Here is a 25,054-nt window from a genome sequence, read left to right as displayed (position 1 = left end):
TATTCTTTTAAATGCACATAATAAATCCATATATAAATTATCCACGATTAGTAAAATTTCTCAACTATCCAAAATAAGATAACCAAGTATTCTCTAGAGTAACAGATAAGAATTCTTAATAAACCAATACATTGAAAAATATCTGTGTTGGCTGGAAAGAAAAGTGAGATCTAAAACCATGACTCATGATAAAAAGCGTGAGAGCAAAAGCAACATGGTTGATCCAATGCAAAATTTTGCTAGGGAACACAATGATCTTTAAAGAGCTTCAAGAAAAAAGTCTAGTCTACTGTCTACATCTACTAGGACAAGAAATAGTGGGCCTAAAGTAGAGGACATTCACATTACAAACACAGAAAATATCTATAGTGGCAATGGTGAGTCAAACACTGCAATATGCTGGAACATGAGACTCAAAGAATGCTGAAGCAGTGTCCAATATTGCAAGTCTCCACAAATGAGCTGCCAAATCTTAACCATGAGTACTCTAACCAGTCCTGCTTTGGAAATGCAAATTGGTGTGATCCACTGAGGCCCTTCTTTCGGCAAGTATGCAAGACTTTTCCAGTCAGAAAATCATACTGGACAAGGACATGCCAAAGAAAAGCAACCCCATGAAATGAACTCTGAGGATTTGCAAGCAGTCTTCAGTCAACATTAAAGATATGTTTAAAAACTTATTCCTTCTGAATGTACCTCATGAAAACTACATAATGACTATGTAATGAGAAATATATACTCCAGGTCCTGCAACCAGACAGGCTGACAAACAGGTGCAGGTTTTCTTCTAAGACCTGCTCAAGAACATAGGTAATAACTAATAGGAATTGGAAATCTGGACAGAATCCAGCATTCAGATTTCAGCAATAGAGCAGCTTAACAGGAAAAGAAATAAACCTACTTACCAGGTTTCTTCACACCTATGATAGTGCAGAAAATAATATTTTACCTTATTTATCAGGGTTTTTTCTTTGTTTTGTTTTCTAAACAGTGGAAGTGACAGGAGATAATGGGAGGTTCTAACTCAAAGGAGAAAAGAACACTAATCCTCTAATCCTAGTACTAGTGAATTCCTAGGTCTACTGCAGACTACAGGCACTTTGGCTTAGAATAGAGGCAACTGTGGCTTGTGGCAATCAAGTCTATTATTGGAGTTCACCACATCCTGCAGATCTACTGAAATACTTGTGGACAGAGGCTCCTTTCTCCAGCAGACTTGCCTGGCTGGACTGAGAGCAACTCGTACTGCTGTGAATTACTTTGACAGCTAAGAAATATCTTTAAGTCCAGTTCAGTGAAGGTAGTGACCCCAGAATACTCTTCCCCTTACTTTCCTGTAGATATAGACTTAGGTAAGTTTGTATGACAAAATTGGCCAACTGTTCTTATATCTGAAATTCAGAAATTGTGGCAATGATACTGCTCCTGCTACATTAACTTCTAGTATATTCTCCCACTTCAGTATTATTTCTTGGATACACATGCAGTTGTTTTCAGCTCCCCTCAGAGAGATTACCCTTGCATCTCTCTGGGAAGAAAAAAAATAATTAGAATATAAAAGTGGGATTTATTTATGATATTCTAAAACTCTCTGAAGAGAACTGGATGAGAAGATGAGGATTTTGACCTTACTGAGGCAGAAGGGAAGACAGCAAGAAGGTACCTTGCACTTCATCAAGAGTGAGCGAAAACGAGCAGCAGCTGAAGTGTCCAGCCACTAGAAAAGGGTAACAAGCCATCTCAGTTGCTGAATAATTTTTTCCACTAGTCTTTCCAAAGCAAAACACAGTAGTTTCCAGCCATTGAGATGATAATATAAACACTTGAGAATTCAGAATAGGTTCCCGCAAGACAGTAACACAATTGGTTCATTTATTTTCAAACAATTCAGCTTTCATCATTCACTTACGGTTCCTGAAACAGAAACCACTTTTCATGAACAAATAGATGCTGCCACAAGGAGCAATCTCCTGGCTTTTTTAAGGGCTAGATCTGCTACTTAATATGGATAAATTAAGGTCCAACACAGATGGATTTCACTTGAAATACCAAGTATTTTCTAGCATGGTCTTTGCCTATCCCTGTAGTAGGAGTAAGAAAAAAACCCACACATAATATAATAATGTTAAACATCACAGAATCACAGCCAGGGTTAGAAGGGACCTTAAGGATCATGAATCTCCAACCCTCCCCGTATGCAGGGCCACTAACCTCCCCATCCTGTGATTTATTTGGACAGTTGAATTTGTACAAATTTGCATCAACAACACAGTATATGCTTCTCTATTTTTAGTCACTCACTGTCTTATTCTCAGTCCACTAAAGACAATAATCAGATGGTCTTTGTTTGTTGGTTTTCAAAACACTGTCATAAAAGTGGTTCTCATATTTTTTTATCACTGGAATAAAAATTATAAAGTTAAAGGAAGTTAAATGCAAAAATCAACTATGTGACTTGAACTGAGCTGAGGACACTTCTTGTATGAGAGCACTGAAATTTCAAAATTGAATTTTGTTCCAAATAAGAGCAATAACTGAAGATTTCCAGCTACTCCAGAGTTATGAAAAAATACTGAGATAAAGGTTGGGAAAGTCAGATGATTCATTTCAGCTATTATAATTCTTACTGCAATGGGAAGTTCCAAGTCATTCAGGCATGCCCATAAAACTTCCTCAGAAACCTATGAATTGAGCAAGAAAAATAAATATGAATCTGATATGGTATACTCCAACGATGAGTACTGTTGTGTTCAGCTTTGCTTAGCTCTCTCCTTTTACTTCAGATTGAATCAAAGGTTTGAAAAAATTCAGTGCCATGCATACAAATTAATCTGTGGCAAAGATACCAACACAATACTCAAATAACGAAAATAATGTGAGAAATGCTGTAGGACTACTTCAAGACATAACAATTTGTGCATGTGATTGATGCATTTCGTGGTAAATTTCTGCAGCTAAATACAACAGGATGCCATACTCAATTGCATTGCTTGGAGAACACTGACTTAAGACACAAAGTAAAGTAGTACAACCACCCAAGTGGTGGCAGTTTCCCGTAATGACACACCCCAGAGTATCCTATTGCAATTCTGAAGTGACTTTAGTAGCAATAAAATGTTTTAAGGAACTGTAAAGAGTAAGTTATTGAGTATATTTATATCATCTCAAACCTTGCAGCCAAGGAGGGTAAAAGTAAAAAGCAGAAAGCTAGTGGGCTTGAAAATTGGAAACAGCACACAGACATTATTAATGGCATTCACTATTCTCTGTTTCCATGTTCCCTTGTATGCAGGGCTTCCAAGATTTTAGTGATGGGTCAAAGAACAAACCATTAATTTTCTACTGTGTGTGTAAAGGATGTGCACTCTATTACACGTTAAGTATGAAGCTATTTTTTATGATAATTATTTTTTTAGCATAGTAAAATAAAGCAAGTGTTTCAGGAAAGGACTATAAAATGTCTTTCTAGAATTCTAGGGAAACTGTAAGTAGTAGACTGCAGGACTGAACTGACTATTAAAGCCAGAAGACAGTTTAATGGTGTTTGCTGTTTGTGTTTTAAATCAGACAAGTCAGGGAAGCCTTTAGAAGTCTGCAGACCGCCACACAACTCCATTTTTTTTAACAGTGCAGGACAGAATACTTCTAAGTGAACAATGCTAATCCTATTCTTCATTTTATATGAAATGTTACTTTTTCCAATAAACATATAAATAGCTGAATTATGGTCTTTTAGAAAGAAAAAAGAAACATCTTGCAATTACAATAATTGCTTTGTTTAAGGACTTGAAGATGTAGCCTCACATTTGCTGCAAGGCAGTAAGAGCATATTGAGGATAGTTACAAAATAGGTTAATGCAGTTGCTATGAAGTCTAAACTTGGGATGAAGGAAAATTTAAGAATCTTTTGTATCTCCTTCCCTATGATTAACTTTTTGTCTTATGATATCTTCAAGTCACAGTATATTCTTCATCCAAAACAGATCAGGTGGTGCATGATTTCAAACAAAGCAAAGCAAGTATATTTTCTTCCATTTTTCAAAAATAAGTATGGGCTTCCTTTTTTTTTCTTTTAACCTCATAAGCCATTACAAAATATCAATCCTAGCCTCAGCACTTCCCTCTAAAGGCCTTTCATTTCTTCCTGCAAGTAATTTTATAATCAAATACAGTTAAATTATTATTATTTTTTATTCAGTGCTCAGTACACAAATCCCAACAACTTTCACTGGAGTATTCAGGAAAAGTAAAAGATTGAAATGTTGGATGCATGATGGGAACTAGGTTATCGTTTAAGGATGATCCAACTCCCTTCAATCCTCTTTCACAAGCAGCTACTGGTTTCTTCCCCCACATGATCTAGAAGAGAAGAACTGAAATGTATCACATTTGCTTCACACGTAGCAATAGCAGACTGACAAGTGTTGGGAGTTCACATGCCTATTTTTTAATGCTTTTTTCTGCTACTGTGCTTTTGTAGAAAGTACCTACTGAAAAGTAAAACAAACTGCTTGTAAGCAGTGTCAAAAATGAGAAATATTATATTATCATAAACTAAGTGACTATAAATGGAGTGACCTCTTTAGTGCAGTGTCCCACTGTTAAGAAGCAGACAATTTATTTTTTCTCCACTGAAACAATGCCATGAACTATTTCAGCAACATTTTTACTGGGACAACTACAGTCATATGTTTTATGGATAAAAAACCCTTGTATTCTTTATCCATATGTGTTCTTTATCCAGTGTGTTCTGTGCCTGAAGAAAACAGTCTCCTGGAAACAGAGTATTCCACAGAATCTAAATGATTTCTTCCACACTGAAATCAAACATTAAAAGAAAATAGAAAATTTGCACTGAAATACTTAATAGATTTCATGGTTTTAATGCAAGGGAAGCTGAAGCACTAAAGAAATACTTTTATACGCAAAAAGAGTTCAAACACAGAGACTAGTCAAGTTAACAATCACTAACACGATGTATACATTCTTCCCATGGTATGGTGTACTGTAGAAAAAAAAGTAACTCTGAACAAATATTTTGTAAATTTGATTTTTAGCATTTATTTTCCACTGGCTATGTATTATATAAGATAGTTATTTTAATAATAAGTAGGGAAATACTCATAAAGGTGTTTTGATTTACCAATTATGGAGTGGCTAGCAGCCAATGAGAAACAGAAAATACCAATGTACAGGAAGATGACAAGCAAGACTTTTCCATCAATTAAAGAGAAAAACATTAACCTCTGTTTTGTAAACAGTAATAGTTTAATTGAAGTTATTCTTTACCAGCTTGACTAAATAAACGGGATAAACCCCCTGTTTGTGCTTACTACTCAGGTATTTTATTGTTCCTTATATTTTCAAGCAAGAGAGTTTTGCGTTGGTTTGAGGTCTTTTCTTTGCAGCTTTTTTACAAACAGATCCTCAACTCCAGGACTTTTCTCATAATGAAAATTATAAATAAATTTTTAACTGAAAAACAAATCTGAATGTTGATCCTTCAGTAACTGTTCACTGTTTGTGATACGTGCAACCACTTTTGCTAAAGTAACAACATTTTAAACTGCTAGTTTTCCCATTGACAATCACTACACTGTGTGATACTGGCTGCAGTATGTTTTTATAACGTTTCTCTTGTAGTTTTGGAAAGTCCCAAATTACGAATGGCCAACCACAAAAGGATTCAGAAAGTAAACTAAATTGCACTCTGTATAATAGCACTTGGCTCCTTCCAGTAGTTCTGTTACCTGAAACACTCCTATAAGCAATATAGCAAAGCTGAGTAAAATCCTTACACGTCCCAGTACACCCTGCAACAGTTGAGGAAATCTGTTATCAAATCACACAGTCTACCTGCTTTACAACCCAGTTCCACTGCATACTAAATAGCCACTGCAAACTCCAAATAGTTAACCTCTCAGAGCACCCTCTTACAAACAGATAAATGTAATACTTTACAAACCTCCTGTAGATTGAGAATGTTCTGTGTTCTGAGAACCATTTTAAAGAAAAACAAGCTACTGAAAAGGTTAGAAATTACAAAATGCCACCATTAATAATACAGGAGAAGGGTACAGTAGCTTCAAAACTGTGCCCTGTAATTCAAGAGAATTACAATTGAACAAGCAAGGAGTTACCAAATGTTTACTAACAAATAACTTCTTGAAGAGAGTGTCTTTATTTTTGATCACTTAGGCCAAGGGGACCCAAGGTCTACTTTCACTTACTGCGAACAAAGTAAGTTCAAGAATCCTTACAGGAGATGCAAGACAGAGTGGAAGCAAGGGAAAGACTCACAAAGCTCATGCTAAGTAACAATATACTAGTGATGTCTGAAGGCTGCAACAAACTTGGCTTCTCCAGCTCATTTCAGCAGAGCTTCTAATTATATTAGAGGACAGCAGCTTCAGCACTGGCTTGTGGTTGCCCTTTCAGTCACTGTAATGGTAAGATGGTCTCCTGGCAGCTGTTGACTCAAGACAACTAGCATTCCTTGACATCATTTGGGACTGATTGGGTATACAGCACTGGCCTTGGGCTCCTCTCAAGAAAACGCATAGGAAAGATAATTCTGTGATTTGATTTTGGTGCGGGAAAATGAAAGTGAAGATGCCTCAAACTGAGATAAAGCATGTGAACAACAGCCATGCAGCATTCTGCTACTTGCCCTCAAAATTATTTATTTACTGTAGCCAACTGGGACCAGACCAGTCCTCACATGACACTGACTGTGTCTCTTTGCTCTGTTTTCCACAAGGCAGGACTGTCAGCAATTATCCTCTATATTTACCTGAAATTCTGAGAAAATGCATCTTCCTTTAATAAATCAGCATGCATAACCTTTGCAAAGGATCAGACTCTTATTAAGACAAATTTATCCACTTTGTTAAGATTAAAATCAACTTTACATTGAAAAAATACAAGAACCCTGACGCTGTGATTTATATGTCTATAAAAATCATATATTTAGCATGTATGATATACAATAACGCAGGTATGCATGCTCTAGCACTAAATTTCATGCTGAAAGCTTGCTAATGCCTCAGGCTTTTGAGCGAGATGATACATGAAGCCATACATAAGTAGACTGCATATTAGTTTCTTAATTTATCTCTAAACTGCATCTATCAAAGGCCTTTATTTTTTTTTTTTTAGTATTTCTGTCTCTAAATATCTTGCAGTCTAGTAATAACAAGTGCAGATAGCATGAAAGTAAAATTCCCAGCTTCTGGATGAGTTCATTTATGCTGAACAGAATTCTAATTTTCTACATATAAATTTGCAAAGGAATTATTTTAACAAGTCTGTAATAAATGCATCTTTCAAATAGTAAATTTACATTAAAACATTATTATGTAAGAGAATATATATACATAGCCACAGCCATAAAACCAAATGTTTAAAACGATTTCAGTATTCTCTATAATTTTAATTATTTTCTTATTTCCTTTCTTCTCTTGCAACAGATTATTAATTTGATTACAGGTTGTATCTATGAAATCAAGACCGCAGATTCTATCTGAAATCTAGAAAGAAGTTCTTTTTTCAAAGGACAGATTCATTACTGTACATTAAATGTATATACATAAAACATACACAGTCATTAAAACTTCCTGAAATGGAAACTACATACACACAGAAAGTCTTCCTAACAAAATCCATAAAAAAAGCTCTTATGAATGAGGAGTTTTTTTTTTTAAAGCGCCAACACAAATAAGAAACAATTATTTTTAAGATCTAAAAATTACTATTCGTTTTTCTTACAAAGCAAAGAAAACTTCTGTACGTCTGTATTAATAAAAATGTTTTCTTTGAAGTTGATTTTCAAAGGAATAGTTTGACACTTTTATTGAAAAGCCTGCAGGAGTAGGTTGACAGTAATAGTGGGTCAGAAGGTGAGAAGAGAAAAAGTATTGAATCAGATCCTCCATCAGCTGCCACCGGACTGATCCATCACAGGAGCATTAAAAATCATATTTTTACTTTATAAATGAATAAAGTATTGTTGAAGCTTTCCTCAGAAGCTACAAATTCAAAAAGCATTTTAAAAAAAGCACATTAAGTGCTGAAGAACTAACGTGTAACTGTGCAATTCAAGACCCAGCATTAAAAGGAGGCACTCCCAACCACCAGCTGCACTGCAAGATCCAAGAGAACCGGCAATAGTAAATGTCCTCTCAAATTGTATTAGCTTCTCACGACTGGAGCTGCAGGGAGCAGGAATGGCTGAGAAAACTGATCAGACCTCACTGGAAGATACCACTGCAGTGTTATCTAAGTCCAAGGGAATTTAAGTTAGGTCTAAGTTCAAGGGAACCTATAAGTTTTATTATTAATTTACTGAATTGCAATAGGCAAAACAATACGTTTCTTTACTATTATTGTTTGCTACTAGAATACTTAACAATTGCCTGAAATAAATCCAGCAATATTCCTGAAGCAAAATACAAAACCTTAACTCTTCCTCGCTAAAGGGTGAAAGGTTTTTTTTAGAAAAGCCGGAAATCTTACAAAAAATTCCAATCTCTGAACAACTCCATGGACAACATTCCTCCTAAAAATCCATTTGAAGGTAAACCTTGCAGTTGACCCTCACTACAACTAAACAAGATGTTACCAAGTTCAGTATGAATTCACTGAGCTCCATAATTGCTTTAGAATGGTAATTTCTAAGCAAAAATCTGAATCTCTTGTTTTATCAAAGATGACAACATCAACCCCAAAATAAAAAAACCCCTCAATATTCAGTTTGCAGATATAAAAATTTCAGCTCCTACAGGACCCTGGGGTCCTTAATATATACAATCAAGACCTCATCTTGGCTTTTGCAAATCTAGCTCAATATGCATTTCACAGCCTTTAAAAACAAGACTACTCAAGAATTTTGGTGCCCTTCAGGCACCATCATTACTGAACCACTCTAACATCATGAGGCTAAACAGCAAAGAAGAATACTGCGGGTCTGTAATTTCAGAACAAACAGCATTGTCTAATGGCAGAAACTCAAAATTTAGGTAACAGTCTGCTGTTTCTTTTCTCTTTCTCAAGACACAAAGAAAAACAGAATAAAGGGGAAAAAGAAAAAGAAAAACACATCCAGATTTCTTTTAAAGTTAAGGTGCTGTGATTTGGCCTCACATGCTTCAACAGGATTTTCAGCAAACAATTTTCTGGACTGGCAACAGAAGGTGTACTGATTGAAGTCAAGCAGGGAAAGCTGCTTTTCTGAGACAGCAATGCTAGGCTGAAGCCTTCAAGACAGTACAGTTCTACCAAATTGAATGACATGCTGCCACAGGAGTCCTTTTGTACACATCTTATGCAGATGCACAAAAACACATTTATAAGCATATTCTGTAACACGTCTTCATAAAAAGGCAGGGCATTTGACCAAAAGATGCTGACAGATCTTCTCAAAGAGAGATTATACCTGCAAAGGCCAAGAAAACATTCATTTGTGTCACAATGAAGCACTTTTAAGAACCAGCTGTGATATATACAAGGGCTTCCTGTAACCCACTCATTACACAGGTGGTGTAATGCTAGTTTATTTTAATTTTACGGAGATGACTGTCACACAGTGCACATTCCAGGTAAGTATTACATGAGGCCATTCTATAAACAAAGACATTTAAAAAGTCTGTAACATCATGAAACACTTTCCAATGAACAGTAAGTTTAATTTGTGCCTGCCATGTGCTACAGGAATACTACTCAGCCTACTGAAGTTGTAGAAATTCTGACCATTCTTCCATATGAAAGTCAATACTTTCTTTTCAAGATTTCAGTCTGCATACGCAGCTTATCCTGAACAGAGACATTAGATGTCAATGCTATGTATGCAGTTTTAGCACTTAGAATAGTGTTTATTCTAACTGTTTGAAAAAGCATGGAATTAGCTGTTTGACAATGGCATGATGAGCTTTTATTTATGGAGAGCTAGAGTCCTGTGCTGCACGACAACAGTAATAAGGTTCGGTATCAAATAGGGTTCAAAAAAAAAAAAAAAGGAGATCAACAAATCTAAAAGTTGGTAAAAATAACACCAACCCCTTATTAATCATACTGTCCCATCATTTACAGATCTCATTCTTCTTTTATGTCTTCAGGACTTGAATGCTAATTTTCAGTGGATATGGTACTTCATTAGATCCTTAATGGTTGGAATAAGAGCAGAGGACTAACACAAAAACCATACAGGACCAGTACTAGAAACAGTTTTCCTCTATATTGCAATGGATACTTTGAAAGACACTCTCCCAGGCATTTTTCTAAAGGCGGCAGCTCAACACTACCTGAGTTGTGATCTCATTTCCACAGCAAAACCTATACTTCTAAAGCACTCCTGTGAGAGAATCCTTCTTAAGCTTTGCTGATGACTTTTATAGTACCCGAGCTAGACAAAAGAGCAATTAAAAGTTTCAGCACTCTGAAAGTTACTGCTCTTATCTAGTAAAGCATTAAAACATATTGATAGCTACAATATCAAAATAGTCCCATTCAAACATCTTAGGTAGTGAAACTGTGCTTATTTTTACAGTTAAGCATGCAAGATCTCACCATTTCAGTGATCAGATCCAAAAGGATCTTTCTTTTTGCTCAGGTCTAAAGTAAGAAACTCCTACATTTTAGGCATATAACATTTAACATTAGGAAAAAAACGCCATATTGCTTCCTTCCTTTAGAAATCTATGTAGCAGCATCTTAATTTTCTTCTCCCTCTCTCAACAGCCATACATAAATAAATGTGGAGTGGCCTTCACTGCAAGTTACTCCAGATCCTCTCATGCCATGTCAGGAGGAATATAATTACTTAAAATAGTTAAGTTAGACTTGAACAGTTAGAACAGACAAGCACACACAGTCTTTCTGACAAACTCAGGTGAAAATTATTTAACAAATGGCTAAGTTGTCTTTTGTTTCTCTCCCAGTGAAGGAGAGAAAAGAAAACTGAATTCCAAACACAACAAATCTTGTTCATCCTGCAAGCAGAAGAGTCTTCAATTTAGGAAGAGTAAATCTTAGATAAAACAACTTAGCTTAAATGTATATGAAAAAATACAAGTTGCATTAAACAGCATCCAGACCTTTTATACGCTATTTTTGTTTAGACTTTTTAAACTGCTCTTCTTTTCCCTTTTCAAACAGAAAAAATTCCACTGAGCTCTGTATTGCAATTACATTAGTAGAAGCAACTCTATCAAATCAAATAAAGAAAAGGCATGTCAAAAAATTTCCCTGACAGAGTGAACTCATTTAGCTAAGAAGGTGATAGTCACACATGCCACAGGCAACTTCGTACTTATTTTTTTTCCCCCTACACAAACAATACGATATTTCTGTAAAATGCTTTCTGAGATTAATACCTAAAATTGGTTCATCAGCATCGCCATTATGCAAAAACTTCTTGGCATAAGGATATGGATTGCTTTCTTTAGTTTTGAGATCAGCTTTTCTTAATTACAAAAAACATCTCAACAGCATATTTGTGCAAATGCACCATTAAGAGATCTTTATCCTGTGCTGAATGGGCATCAGACTGGCAGAGAATATCAACTTTACACACTTTGTTAAACGAAGTCACAAGCAGCAATAAACTATCAATAATGATCATCAGCTGAAGGTAGCAAAGGCAACACAGTAATATTACAACACCAAACCCAAATTTTGTTCTCACTAAATTAACCTTAACCCTGAATTCAGAAATGTCACAATTTTTCCTTCAAGATCCCTCTCAAAAGGCAGCATTATACAGTGATCTCAGCACGCTGATGTTCCAACAGCTGACTGCTCCCTCCGCGCAATACACACAGCTGATGTCTCATGTATGGTTTATTTCAAACAACTCTGCATCTTTCAAGGATGGTATTCACAGGACAGAATCTCCAGACAGTGCAGATTTCCTTGTTCGATCTCAGATGTAGAAGTGTACCAAAACGAATCATGAATAAAGACTGTAACCAAACTCTGTCAAATCTTCTCTTCCTTTCATTTCTCTATTTACTGCCTCCAATAAGGTAATATGATTAAGGTCAACAGAATTCCTCTCTTTATAGAAAAGTCAACTGAAACAATACAGAACAAGGTCTATATTGTTCTTGTTGATTATTTGAGTACTTATGACACAGTGTTAAATTAATCTAAGCATTTTAGTTTTAGGGAAAAGTAACAAGGTTGTGCAGAGCATTGTCAAAATAAGGCAGAAAATCAGTCATCTGACCTAGCAGATTCTCCTGTAAATGGACAGGGAAACATGGGCGCAAGCTAAATGCAATGACCTGTCTTGTATTTGTTTCATTTCTACAACTATAACTGTAGTATAGATTAATTGCATTCATCAGCCAACAGCCAAATTCCACTCCTTGCTCAGCCTGAGAAGCCACCTTTTTTCTTTCAGTAGAGTTAATAAAATGTGTATTTGTGAAGGAAGCATGAAATACAAGCTACAGAATCGCCTTTCATGTACAGCAGTAACTCCTGGCAGCTTTTCCTCCTACAGTGAGGATAAGCACTGGAGAACTGCACAACTAAATGTAGGATTCTGTCAAGTTCGCTCAACAACTGGTATCTTCAGAACAGCACTTCTATTTGCTCTCTTCACGCAAAAGTGTATGCAATTCAGGAGTGATTGATAGAAAAGGTAATAATCGTAAAGTTATCAGTTATTATTACTAGTTGCTTATTCTTAAGTATGACAGAATTCAGTAAAAAACATGTAATAACAATTCTGGTTTATACAAGACATATTACAGAAGCCAGAACATACTGCTGCCAGCACGTACACAACTTTTTGAAGTCCAAAACGATTATTTTATCAAACATTCTTCTTATAAATCCCAATCCATTCAGCACATCAAAACATGTAATTCAGCAGTAAGCCTGGCAAGGCCTATTTTAATAAATGCATCTCAGTTAACAACTTAAACATCTGTCCGCTCGTTCTATCTTCAGAACTGATCACAATAGTGTAAATAAAACCATGAGGAAGTTAAGTTGGAACGAATGCATTCCTAAACTAACAAAGTAGGAGGCAAAGAATGCTTTCTAAAAACAAAGAATACTTTTAAACAAAATGAAGTAATAAAGCACTGATAAGATGTTTTTTTTAATTATAAGACTTTTCACTACTGCCAACAAACTAGTATGTAAAGCTCCTACAACTTTTGCTCTTACAGCAGGGGGATGTCATAACTAGAAATAGAGAAGTAGCCTCTGTAGAAGCATTATCCTTCCACTACTGGCTTTCTCTGTTCCTTTACCTCTGTTACTAGTGCTCCTCATGGTAGGACTGCTCTATCATATGTTGAGACACATCATTTATCATTATTACTGGGAAATGAGGCCTACTGTGACTGAAAGTTATATAAAATATTAGAAAAAGTAAGTATGAAAGCCTCAACTTATTAATGAGTCACAATATCAACAGTGCTGTTTAAGAGGTTTTGATACGGCATGTATAATCCTCTCATATCATGCAACATGTGGTACTGACTGAAGAGAACACAACTCCCAAAGTAAGCCAAAGTTAGTCCAATGGTTGGATGGTTACAGCCAGAGGGTTGTGGTCAACAGCTCTATATTTAGATGCGGGTCAGTCGCAAGTGGTGTCCCCCAGGAGTCTGTCTTGGGACCAGCGCTCTTCAACATCTCCATCAATGACCCAGATGTCATAGTGGCATTGAGTGCATCCTCAACAGGTTTGCAACAACAGGTTCAGTGCTGCAGTTGATAAAACAGAAGGAAAGGATGCCATCCAGAGGGACCTACACAAACTTGAAAAGTTTGCCTCATGTGAACCTAGTGAGAATCATCAAGACCTAGTACAAGGTGCTGCACTTCAGTCAGGGCAATCCCAGACAGAAGTACAGACTGGAAGAAAAATTCATTGAGAGCAGACCTCTAGGGAAGGACTTGAAGATTCCGGTGAATGAAAAGCTTGACATGAGCCAGCAGGGTGCTCTTGTAACTTCGGAATATCAACAGAATCCTGAGTTGCATCAGAAGAGGGGTGGCCAGTGGAGAGAGAGAGGTGATTGTCCCCCTCTGCTCTGCCCTCATGAGGTCTCACCTGAAGTAATGTGTGCTGGAGCCCCAGGTCTGAACAATAAAGATGTGGAGCTGTTGGAATGGGTTTGAAGGACATGAAGAACATGAAGATGATGAGAGGGTTGGAGTGTCTTGCCTATGAGGACAGGCTGAGGGAGCTGAGCATGTTCAGCCTGGAGAAGAGAGAGCTCTAGGGAGATCTTATTAAAGCTTTTCAGTACATAACGGGAGCTTCTACACAGGAAGGAGATCAACTTTTTACATGGTCTAATAGTGACAAGACAAGGGGGAACAGTTTTATAGTAAAAGAGATTTAAGTTAGATATGAGTAGGAAATTCTTTACTGGTAAGGTGCGGAAACAGGTTGCCTAGAGAAGTTCCATCTCACATCCTTCAACATAATTCCACAAAATATTCCACATATTGCACCTGGAATATTCCAGGTATTCCACAAAAACATATTCCATTCGCATAAACACCTATTACATTGTAAAAAGTTAGAGATGGAGCTGTACAAGAACCAATAATAGAATTATTAATTTTTTCAGAAATATTAAAATCTTTCATTCAGTACATAAATACAAATGGGGAGAGGGATCATCATTACCATATTTCCCATCCATATGCTCTGTGCACACATTATTATCACTTGTGAAACAGTCTAGCATTTGTCAGATTTTTGAACTTTCTATGCACCTGGAGAAAAAAATAAAGGAAAAAGGACATACAATGTGATAACACCCTGGTGCCAATTATAAACGTCTAACTTCAAGTGCTGCAGTTTCTTCAAATCAGATTTAATTGCTTTATGTAAAAAAGAAACTAACATCTTTGAAACATGAAGAAATCACAAAGAAAATATTTAGTAAATAGAAGCTAACTGATTTTTCAGTATTCACTTTCTTAATAGCTCCTTAGCAACACACAATTAGACCAGGAGTATCTCATCATATGCAACTTCTTGCAGAGTAAACACTATTAAATGCTGTATTCTTAGTACTTGCTGAAATTAGTTTCATTTGAGCACTGTAATAGGGAAGGTAAAATACTGTTATATTCTTTCCTACAAATTTGATACAGTCTTTCTTCCATGCTTTTCATTCTTTAGTGTAAAAACTTTCATTAAGAACTTTTATTCAAGTTCATAAAACGAGAGGAATAAAGGAAAATCACCCCATATTTCCTTGTACACAATTACCTACTTGATCTTCTCAGTATTCAAATAAACATATCACAGCATTTTTCTGCAGCTGCAATTCCTGCTGAAATTAGAGTAGTCTAACAAGAGTTGGAGGAAAGAGTTTCATAGTTGAAAACATTTTGCTGTTCCCTCTTTTTCCTCATTGTGAAAAAAAAAAAAAATCCTTTATTTTTCACACAGGAATTTCAAATATAAAGGGTTCAAAGTAATGTGTCCTATATTTTTGAAGTTACATGAAAAATTACAAAGGGGAAAAAAGCAGTAGACACTAATTCAAAAATTAAAGAAGTTTGTACAATAATTCAATTTTCCTTCAAAATGAGACCTATTTTCAGGCATTTTAAATGAAGTGCAAACATGAAAATAGTAAAGAAATTGGGCATTGGTAAGCAGTTCATAGGACTGAGGCAAATTCAGAGAGGCATAGATATGGAGAAATGGGCCTCCTGAGGCAAGTGCAGAGTCCTACACCTTGGGAGAAACAACTGCACGCAGGTTAGGGACTAACTCCTTCTGGAAAGGAGTTCTGCAGAGAAGGACCTAAGTGTCCCAGTGGACAAGAGGTTGACCATGAGCCAGAAGTGTGTTCTTGTGGCCAAGAAGATTAACGGTATCCTGGGGCACATTAAAAAGAGTGTGGCCAGAAGGTCCAGGGAGGTTCTCCTCTTCCTCTACTCTGCCTTGGAGACGCTGCATCTGGAGCATTGTTCCAGTTCTGGGCTCTTTAGTTCAAGAAAGACAGGGATCTTCTAGAGAGAGTCCAGCAGGGGGCCACAAAGATGAATAGGGGCCTGAAGCATCTCCCTTACATGGAAAGGCTGAGAGATCTGGGATAGTTCAGCCTGGAGAACAGAAGACTGATGGGGAATCTTACCAACGCTTATAAATATCTGAAGTGCGGAAGTGAAGTGCATGGGGTCAGGCTCTTTTCAACAGTGCCCAGTAGTAGAACAAGGGGCAGCTGGCAGAAGCAAACATAGAAAGTTCCATCTGAACATAAGGAAAACTTCTTTACTTTAAGGGTGACATAACACTGGAAAAAGATGTCTCCTTCTTTGGAGATATTCAAAACCCACCTGGATGCTTTTCCATGTAATCTGCTAGAATACCTGTATTGGCCAGGCTAATTAGACTAGACGGTGCCCAGAGATCCCTTCTAACCCTTATAGTTCTGTGATTCTGTGAAAATGTAGGCAGACATATTACATTTCTGTACAAAAATTGACACATCTGTTGTATTAGCTCAAAAACACCCCAAAATAACCTCAACCTTTACAAGACTGATTTTAATCCCTAATTATAGTTCAACAAAATATTTTTATCAGTAATTGTCAACGGTTTATCAAAAGTGTCAACGGTTTATCAAAAGTGTCAACGGTTTACAGGCTGGTTTGGCCCGGTTCTGTGACTAGCGGGGCAGGGGACCCATGGATCAACCCCCAGGAAAGAAAAAAGGGTAGAGAGATGGGTCTAAAATCAAAACAGCGGCAACTACCTGAGGAGCAATGAACTAATTTACTAAATAAAATAACAGAATGTAAGGTAACACACTATAATACAATATAATACAATATAACTAGAATTGAAGCTCATAAAACAATTGAGAGAGAATGTCCAAAAGCTGAAGCCCTTACTCTAATGATGAGGTGAGATGATCTAGGGAGCTCACGCACTGCCAAAATCAGAAAGGGAAGGGCAAATGACCTATGAAGTGCCTTTACATCTTTTCCCTCTGAGCAGAAATGATACGAGAAGAGCAAACAGTCCTCTGGGGCATGTGGTTCTTCTTCTTTTCTGGGGCAGGTACCTGGAACTGGAGCATTAACTTCTTAACTCCCAGTGCACTGCATGATGTTATAATACTGATAACAGTAAACATCTGTTCATATTTGAGAGTTTTGTGAGAAATAAGAATACACTTACCTTGTCTTGGTTTTCCTTATTTTTGTAACACAAGTTTCCAATCAAACGAATGAGATGAGCTTTAAAACCCACAGCTGGATGTGAAATTTCTTCTTGCCATGTCATAGCATGTGTGGTGGTGAAAATATTTACAGTCTGTTTTCCAGCAAGATGAGTTAATCTCAGGGTATCTACAGAAAAGAAAAGCACTTGAATTATTTTCCACACAAAAATTAGCATTAGTTTGCACAGAGCTTTAATACCATTTCTAGTTGTTAAGTTCAAGAAAGTCAATGAAATTTCATATTTTTAGGATTATATCAAAATAACTTCAAAAGTTTAATAAATTTTTATTTCTCAATTTGTGCTAGTGTAAACCATACAAGACTGTTCTCAAGGCCAGAAGGTACTTCTGAATCTTTTTTTCACACTTACATAGTTCACGTATGAAGTCTGAAGGCTAGTTCTGACTATCTCTGCTCTTAGAGTCACAATTTGTAGGCTACTGATGCTTCTGGCATTGTAAATACAATCTGATTTTTAGTTTAAAACAGAAAATTTCTAGAAAAGCTTGTTTTAGTTAATAATTCTTAGATAAATATGTATTAATTATGGAATTACTTTTTTTCTCTCTTCTTCAATCTGTTCCTAACTCTGTAATATGAGAAAGTATATCCTGTACATCTTGCACTCTGACCTATCATTACAAAACACCGACTGTCATAGTTGTGCAAACTGGGAAATACTAATTTATGTTACGGTAAGTGCTAGATGCCCCTGTAATCAAATACAGAGGTTATTTTTTTTTAATTTATCCTGAACCCTAGAATACCTCAAAATATTCAAAATTAACATGTGTTTCATTCATTTTTAGTATTACGTACATTTTAATATTACATTTCTTCTTCCTTCAGTATTACATATTTCTCTTTAACATCCATCAAATTTTCACAAGTTATTCAGAAAATGGTACTACATGTCAATCAAAGACAGTGCTACAATTTAGGAAGGTCATGTCAGTTATATCATCCTCCTTCCTCTCTGAGTATATAAGGTCTCTGTGGACCCATCTTGGCTTCATTTCATTTGTGAGCAACTCTCAGTTTGTTGTTTTTTAGCAGAGGAAAGTTTCCTTCAAACTAAACTTCCAAAGTCACAGAATTTGGCTAAAACTTGAACTGTATTTAGTTTCAGGAATTCAGGAAAAAGAAGGAAACAGGCTTGGAGAATTATCTTTTCCACTTTTTGAGTTACTTCTTCACACATTCAGTCCATCGAAGAACAGTGGAAGCACTTCTTTTCACACAACTTTTACTGTATAAACAGTGCAGTGCTGAGAGTTGAATAAAGGCTCTGTTGGGTAATAGGAGCCAACAGAGCAAGCTGAGCAGCAAAAAAATTCCAGGAACACATCAAATATTTGAAAATGTACATTAATTCAATCTCCTATTTATTTTTTTAGAAGGTCAAAATCAAAATTGCTACCAGTTGTGAAAAACATGTTTTCATTCACAGAGCAACATGATTTGGAGCAAGCCAACAGCTAATAAACTCTTTGGCTTTCACTTACCTATGGCTGTTCGAAGCAAATCAGGCAAGGTCTGCAGATACTCCAGTTGTCCATTGTTTGATGTCATTTCACAAAGAATGTCAAGAAGCCGAATTGTAACCAGGGCCTCCTATAAATGAAAGCTACATTTGTGAAAATGTTTTATGAACAATATCATAAGAATATAAAAGTTCAACGATCTGTCAGAGGACAAAAACTCTTGAAACCTCAGTTTCTTTTTGTCTCCTCCTTTCGTCTTCTTGATAGCCACTTGATAGCCACTTCTGTGTAAAGAAAGGGATCTTTCTACAATGTATTACATTGAAATAATTTATTTTCTACAGTCTAACAGTGTTATATGTGCCTTGAAAAATCACGGGGAAAACAAAACAGAGGCATAACGGATGTTTTTAACAAAAACACAGTAGCTTCCACAAGCAGAAAAGCAGAAAATTACTAGCTGAGAATATTATTTCTGTATAAATGTTTTCTTTGACTTTATTCAGTAGGACCGTCCCACTTTAAAGACACAAATGCCGCCTGCAAGACACCAATTTGTTATCCGCAGGAATTCTGTAAAGTTCTGTGGTCAAATGAACTTTGGCTGCGAGAATTTACATTATTCTTGGGTAAATAGGATTCGGATCACAGATGCAGCATTTTGGTTAGGTATGAGACACAATCTTATTTGAGCATTGTTTATTCAACTAGAGAACTATATTTTCTCACAGGCTATACTGACGCATGTTTAGAATGACCATCCACTACCATAGGAGTGAATAGTAAAATTTTGAACACATATATTACTCAACAACCATATTGTGACTCCAAGAAGATGCCACACAAGGTGTGGTATGTAAATTGAAAGTAGCCTTAAAAAGTCTCATACATAGACCACATTAACTATTTCTATCTTGTTTTCTCCAGGAAAAGAATACCTTTACATACAAATATCATTATATTTTTGAATCCACATAAACAATATAGCATAATTTAAATAACCAGCAATGGTGTTTAATGTTAAAGACTACGACTATAACATTTTTTATTTCTTCCAACAACCTCTGACAACAGAAATGGGTTTAGAGGCCAGATGATAAAACTGTATTTCAACTCTCTTCCTCCCATAAGTGTACAACTCAACTTGACCTGAATTAATTCAATAAAGTGCTTTCTGTAGCACAGAAACAGTCTTTGAATAAATTGGCCATTGTACTAGAATAAAATTAGCATATCTCAACTATAGTTCAAAGAAAGCAATAAGATACTTGCATTTTTCAACTCATATTGTACTGTAACAAGACTGTAGTTTAACCAACATCCTCTTCAGCTCGTACACTTAACACTGACCTTTGTGCAAAAAAAATTTATCACAGAATCACAGATTGGTTGAAGTTGGCAGGGTCCTCTGGGTCCACCTGCTCCAACCCCTGCTCCAGAAAGGACGCCCTGTGTAGGGTACCCAGGGCAACATCCATGCAGCCTCTCAGTACCTCCAAAGAGGTAAAATCAGCAACTTCTCTGGGCACATAGTTACACTTTGCAACAAGACTGAGTTACCTGCTTAACATCCATAAAGCAAACAAGTGTCAATGGCAGCCATAAATCACTCTAGGAAGATACAGCAGCCCTTGCTGCCTATGTGTACCTCACTTTCTGCCCACTTACGTGACAAAGCTCTGTAGTAGATAATACTGAGAAAAGCCACACCTTACTTATTTCTCAGTCTTATGCTTTTTCACTTTTCATTACCATGATCCTATTTCTCTCTCCTTTAAAAAATAAAATAAAAATAAAAATAAAAAAGTAAAAAATAAAAAAAAGGAAAAGGAAAGGGGAAAAAAAAAGAAAAAAGAAAAATACTAGAAAAAAAGAATAAAGGAAAATAAAAGAAAAGAAATAGAACAGAAAAGAAGAAAACACCTTTGTTCACTGATCTCTCCATACTTCTCTGCACTACTTTCTCTTCCTTCTGCTTATCTCATCATTTGTCTCAGGTCCACCACTGTTCCACTTGTAATTTAAAAGAGGAACAGATTGCTTAGAAAGCACAAATAAAGCCACAAATTCTTATCTACTTATGAAGCTTGAATATACATACATGTTTGCACATGTCCACATACATATTTTTTCAAACCTGTGTTTCAAACCTCTTCAGGTTTCTCTATGGCTGCACAAAAGAAAGGCAATAAGGTAGGATATTTCCTTTGCAACTCAGAGACAATAAGCTATTCAGACTGCAAAATGTTTTGAAAACTGACAGCCATCATAATTTGGATATAACCCGAGAAGTAAGCAATGAAATTACTGAAAAGTTTTTTGAACATATTTTCAGAGAGACCCAGAAAAGATGTTCTTTATAAAGAGAAATCTAGGCAAGTGTTTTATTTTACAAGTATAGCTGAAAACTAGTGAAAACAAATTAATGTTGAAGTCAGGCTTGTAATGAAAAGATATTTTAAACATTGGTTTGAACACTGCAGAAGCATGGAATTAACTTCTCATTGATTTGAGACAAAAGGTACAAGACCTAATGTTCCCTACGGAAAAAAAAGCAGCATCTACATATAATAAATTAAGCAGTGGACTTGACCCCTGAGCCAGCACTCTGGGAGTTGGGCCAGGTCAAAGACTATTCCCAGAAGACAGTTTTCAAATACGGCCTCCTAGCTGTGGAGGCCATGTCAGCTTCCTAGTGCAAGCATTGCCTGACAAAGGCACTTAGCCTCAGGGCCAAATGGAAGTCCAGGCAGAGTTTAGTTTAATATCACAGACACTGAATAAAGCATTTTAAATGACAGGCATTGTACACAATTGCTCTTTTTTTTCCCTCCAGTTAAATACCATTCTTAGGCAAAACCTAAAATATTTACCTAATCAAAGAGAAATTGGTACAGTTTTTCATCATTTCTAACAAGAAACAGTTTAATGAATTTATCTGGATTTTTTCTTTATGTACGGCAAGCATGTATCATGAATAAACGCATACAGTCAGTATACAAACACTTAAAAAAAACAACTTATTGCCATTTATCTCACTAAATTAAGCTCTTTATGGCTTATCTTGTGATCCTTAAATGAGCCTCTCATGTACCATACTTATGTGTGAAAAGGATAAAAAGTCAGTGTCAGCTGGACATTATATATCGAGAATATTACTATTCTCAATACTGTTGCCCCAAAAGATTCAAACTGGACAGACGCCTCCTTCTGCTAGGTGCAAACAAGTGTTTTTTTCCAAGAACTGAAACGACTGAATACTTGGAAAGGAACCATACAGGATTAAAAAGAAAAAAATGAAGAATAAAAAAAGATGGAACTGTCTCAGTGTATTTCCTCTTATGTCAAGCTGATACCTTTTCCAGAAGTAGTCAGTTAGGTTTGGAAATGCAGCTTAGACTATGCAGTCAGTAGTGTTTCAGGGGAAGCACAAGAAGTGAAAATCCCTTCTTTGAAAATAAGGAAAGGATTCCAGTGATTTTTTTTCTTATGCACCCAGCTATCGCCTCTCCTAAGGAGATTTTAGGTGTACATTCATAGCATTTCTCAACATACATGTAAAATACTAGTAAAATTTAAACTAGAAAAAAATAGTAAGTAAGGAAGTGCAACACATCATATAAAAACATAAAAATCAGTACTTTCCACTTACATTACAATTACGACAGCTGTTCAGAAGTATTTCTACAAAATAAACTATTACAGCTTAATTTTGCTTACCCATAAAGTACTTCCAAGTACACACAGTGTACTACAGTGGCCCTCTGTCAAGACAGAAGCTAGTTGTGACTTCTTAAATATAGCTTTTAATTATTAAGAAAATCTGTTAATTACACTTCTGAAACTAAGTATAATTCAAGTAATTCAGTGCATTTCTTTTCTCAGGCTTTAAGTATTCTGTCTTGTTGTCTTAAAAGAACAACTCATCTTCAGTTGAGCTGAAAACTAAAAATCTATGAAAGACATCAAGAATTGAGACCGATATTACTGTCACTACCTGCTTAGAATACAATCGCCTATAGCACAACACAAAAAAGCTCACTGCAAGATATGGTGTTAATTGTTCTGTGCTCCCAAACGCATTGGTTAGGTCTTTGAGAAATGTGTTGAAAGTAAAAGGAAAAACTGGACACCAAATCATTTGAAAAGACCTCTACCCTTAGATGGTCTCAATCTTCTTAGTGTACAATATGGTGTGGCAAGTTGCCAGCAACTCTTGGATACTTCATAAGAAGGAAATAAAATAAGACCATCCAGAACTCAGCTCTGTATCTGAGGCTCCCAAAGTGCAGCCCACAAGCCACTTGTGACCCATAAAATCTTTCCTATTTAGCTTGCAAAGGGAATTTATTGTGGCCATCCTCAACAGAAACACTTCATTAAGTCTGAAGCAATAATAAATTTCTTTCAACCGGACTGGAGTTGAGGCAAGTGTCTGAGGGCTCAGGAGACAGGAGCTATTTGCCACTAAGAATCCAGTAAGCTCCACAACTTCAAGCTGAGGACCCAAGCTAACCCCAGGAGTGCCACCTTTTGAGAAGAATGAAGGTCCACCAAAGAGCCCCAGATCACACAGAGACAGGGAAGAGTCGGCAATTAAAGCCCTCCATTTCATGGTGGGTCACAAAACATTTCAGACAGCAACCTTGCATTGAGCTGATTACATGTGCATTCCATGAAGAGAACTTATGTTCCAGGTCCTGAACAGTCATGGAACATCTGTCCAACAAGCAGCCAAATGCATTTCCAAAAAATTAGTGCTGGGGAACTTACTGGCATAACCATCAATTATTGTACAAAAACAGACAGCCCTAACTGTGAACTCTATTACTGCTTTCCTCATACAAAGGAAGCTCGGGAATGCAGTCAGGTAATTCACCACTTCACATTCTAATACTGTAACATGTTTGTTTTAATTAGTCATACCTCATCTTCTGCATCTGCTGCAGAAGTCAGCTTGAGCACAGCTTTACATTTCTCTTGGAAACAGCCTGCAAGGAAATCAGCATGTCTCGTGAACACATGCATTTCTTCACTGGTAACTGAGTTCTTCTCACTCACTTTTGCCATTATCAGCTCTAAAAAAGTAACCCTAGAATCAGAAGACACCTTGTTAATTATATTCACTAAGCATTACAGAATTATCAGTTGAATAAGTAAAGAGTTGTTTAAAGTGATATAAACAATGAGCATGCTACTAACAGTGGATTTTAAAAAAACAAAGAACACTGGCAATCACTGCCTATTTGTTGGTTTATTTCTGCACACAATTAATTTAATTCATCCTCTGATGAATACAATCTGGCCAGATGTTCAAATATTTTTCTCAGGTCTACTTCAATTTCTTATGCTCTAACATAATATTATTATGCATATTATATATGTCTAAAATTCCCACCAAAAAAACTTTATAAACTGAAGTTAAGTTAAGCAAACCAAACACAGACTATTTGACAGCTTCCACATGGCCCTCGCCTTGCACAGTCTTTCACTAATCCTCCTCCCCAACCCTAAACCAGTTCAGAGAAGAAAAAGAGGAAATAAAAATTGATGTATAGGTCGCTCCGAAAGTAATATCTTCTATTTATTTCCATGGAAACTACAACTGATATAAAGAGAACAACAACAGTATTTGTTAGAGCAAATTTTCATCTACAAAGCACTTGTTTTCAACTTAGTCACCATCATTTACTATGCATTTGCACCAACCATGAATAAGAACTCTGCATGCTGTACTTGTAAAAAATCTGTGCCAGCAGAGATGATCCACTGCTTCAAAGCTGCTGTGATGGCACTGTTGCTAGGATAACGTTGTCCATGCAGTCCATTCCATTTTTCATCGGCATGAACAGATGGAAATCAGCAGGTGCCAAATCCAGACTATACAGTCGGTGTGAAAGGAGAATCCAGGCAAGATTGGCAACATGCTCCAAGATCTTCAAAATTCTATCGGGTCTGGTGTTATCCTATTGCAAAAGAAAGATTTTCTACTTCTCTGGCCTTACTCAGGAAGTTCAAGCCTTTAGCGTAGTCAGCAATAATGGCTGATAGTTTGTCTAGATACTAGTAAATTCTGAAGGATCACTCCTTCCCTATCCCAAAAGGCATCACTTTATCCACTGAGGTCTGCACCTTGAACTTATTCCTCGCAGGGGAATTCTCATGTCGCCACTCCAAGACTGTCATTTTGACTGTCATTCTCTGAAAAACTTGCAGACGGTGTTTTTTCTGTCCAAGCATTTGTGGAACCCACCTTGCACAAACTCTGAAATATTCCAACTTTGCCATCAATGTTTCCAACGTACTGCAGCCAATATTCAGCTTCATACACAGTTCCCTGTGATCATCTGATG

At 36.4% G+C, this 25,054-nt stretch overlaps 1 protein-coding gene across 1 annotated transcript in view; it reads right to left on the bottom strand.

The window, feature by feature from the left end:
• Positions 1–23,834, bottom strand: part of LOC100542976 (ataxin-10-like) — a gene marked incomplete at its 5' end in the record, with an annotated part of 46,424 nt that extends 22,590 nt beyond the window's left edge. Inside the window, 3 exons of the mRNA XM_010716472.3 lie at positions 17,174–17,343; positions 18,723–18,831; positions 23,628–23,834. Coding sequence (XP_010714774.1) covers positions 17,174–17,343; positions 18,723–18,831; positions 23,628–23,834 — 486 coding nt within the window. The remainder of the gene's footprint in view (positions 1–17,173; positions 17,344–18,722; positions 18,832–23,627) is intronic.
• Positions 23,835–25,054: the final 1,220 nt, after the last annotated feature.

The sequence above is a fragment of the Meleagris gallopavo genome, chromosome 1 (genome assembly GCF_000146605.3).
Source record: "Meleagris gallopavo isolate NT-WF06-2002-E0010 breed Aviagen turkey brand Nicholas breeding stock chromosome 1, Turkey_5.1, whole genome shotgun sequence".
In the NCBI taxonomy this organism is placed as follows: Eukaryota; Metazoa; Chordata; class Aves; order Galliformes; family Phasianidae; genus Meleagris; species Meleagris gallopavo.
This window is presented reverse-complemented; position numbering and strand designations above follow the sequence as displayed.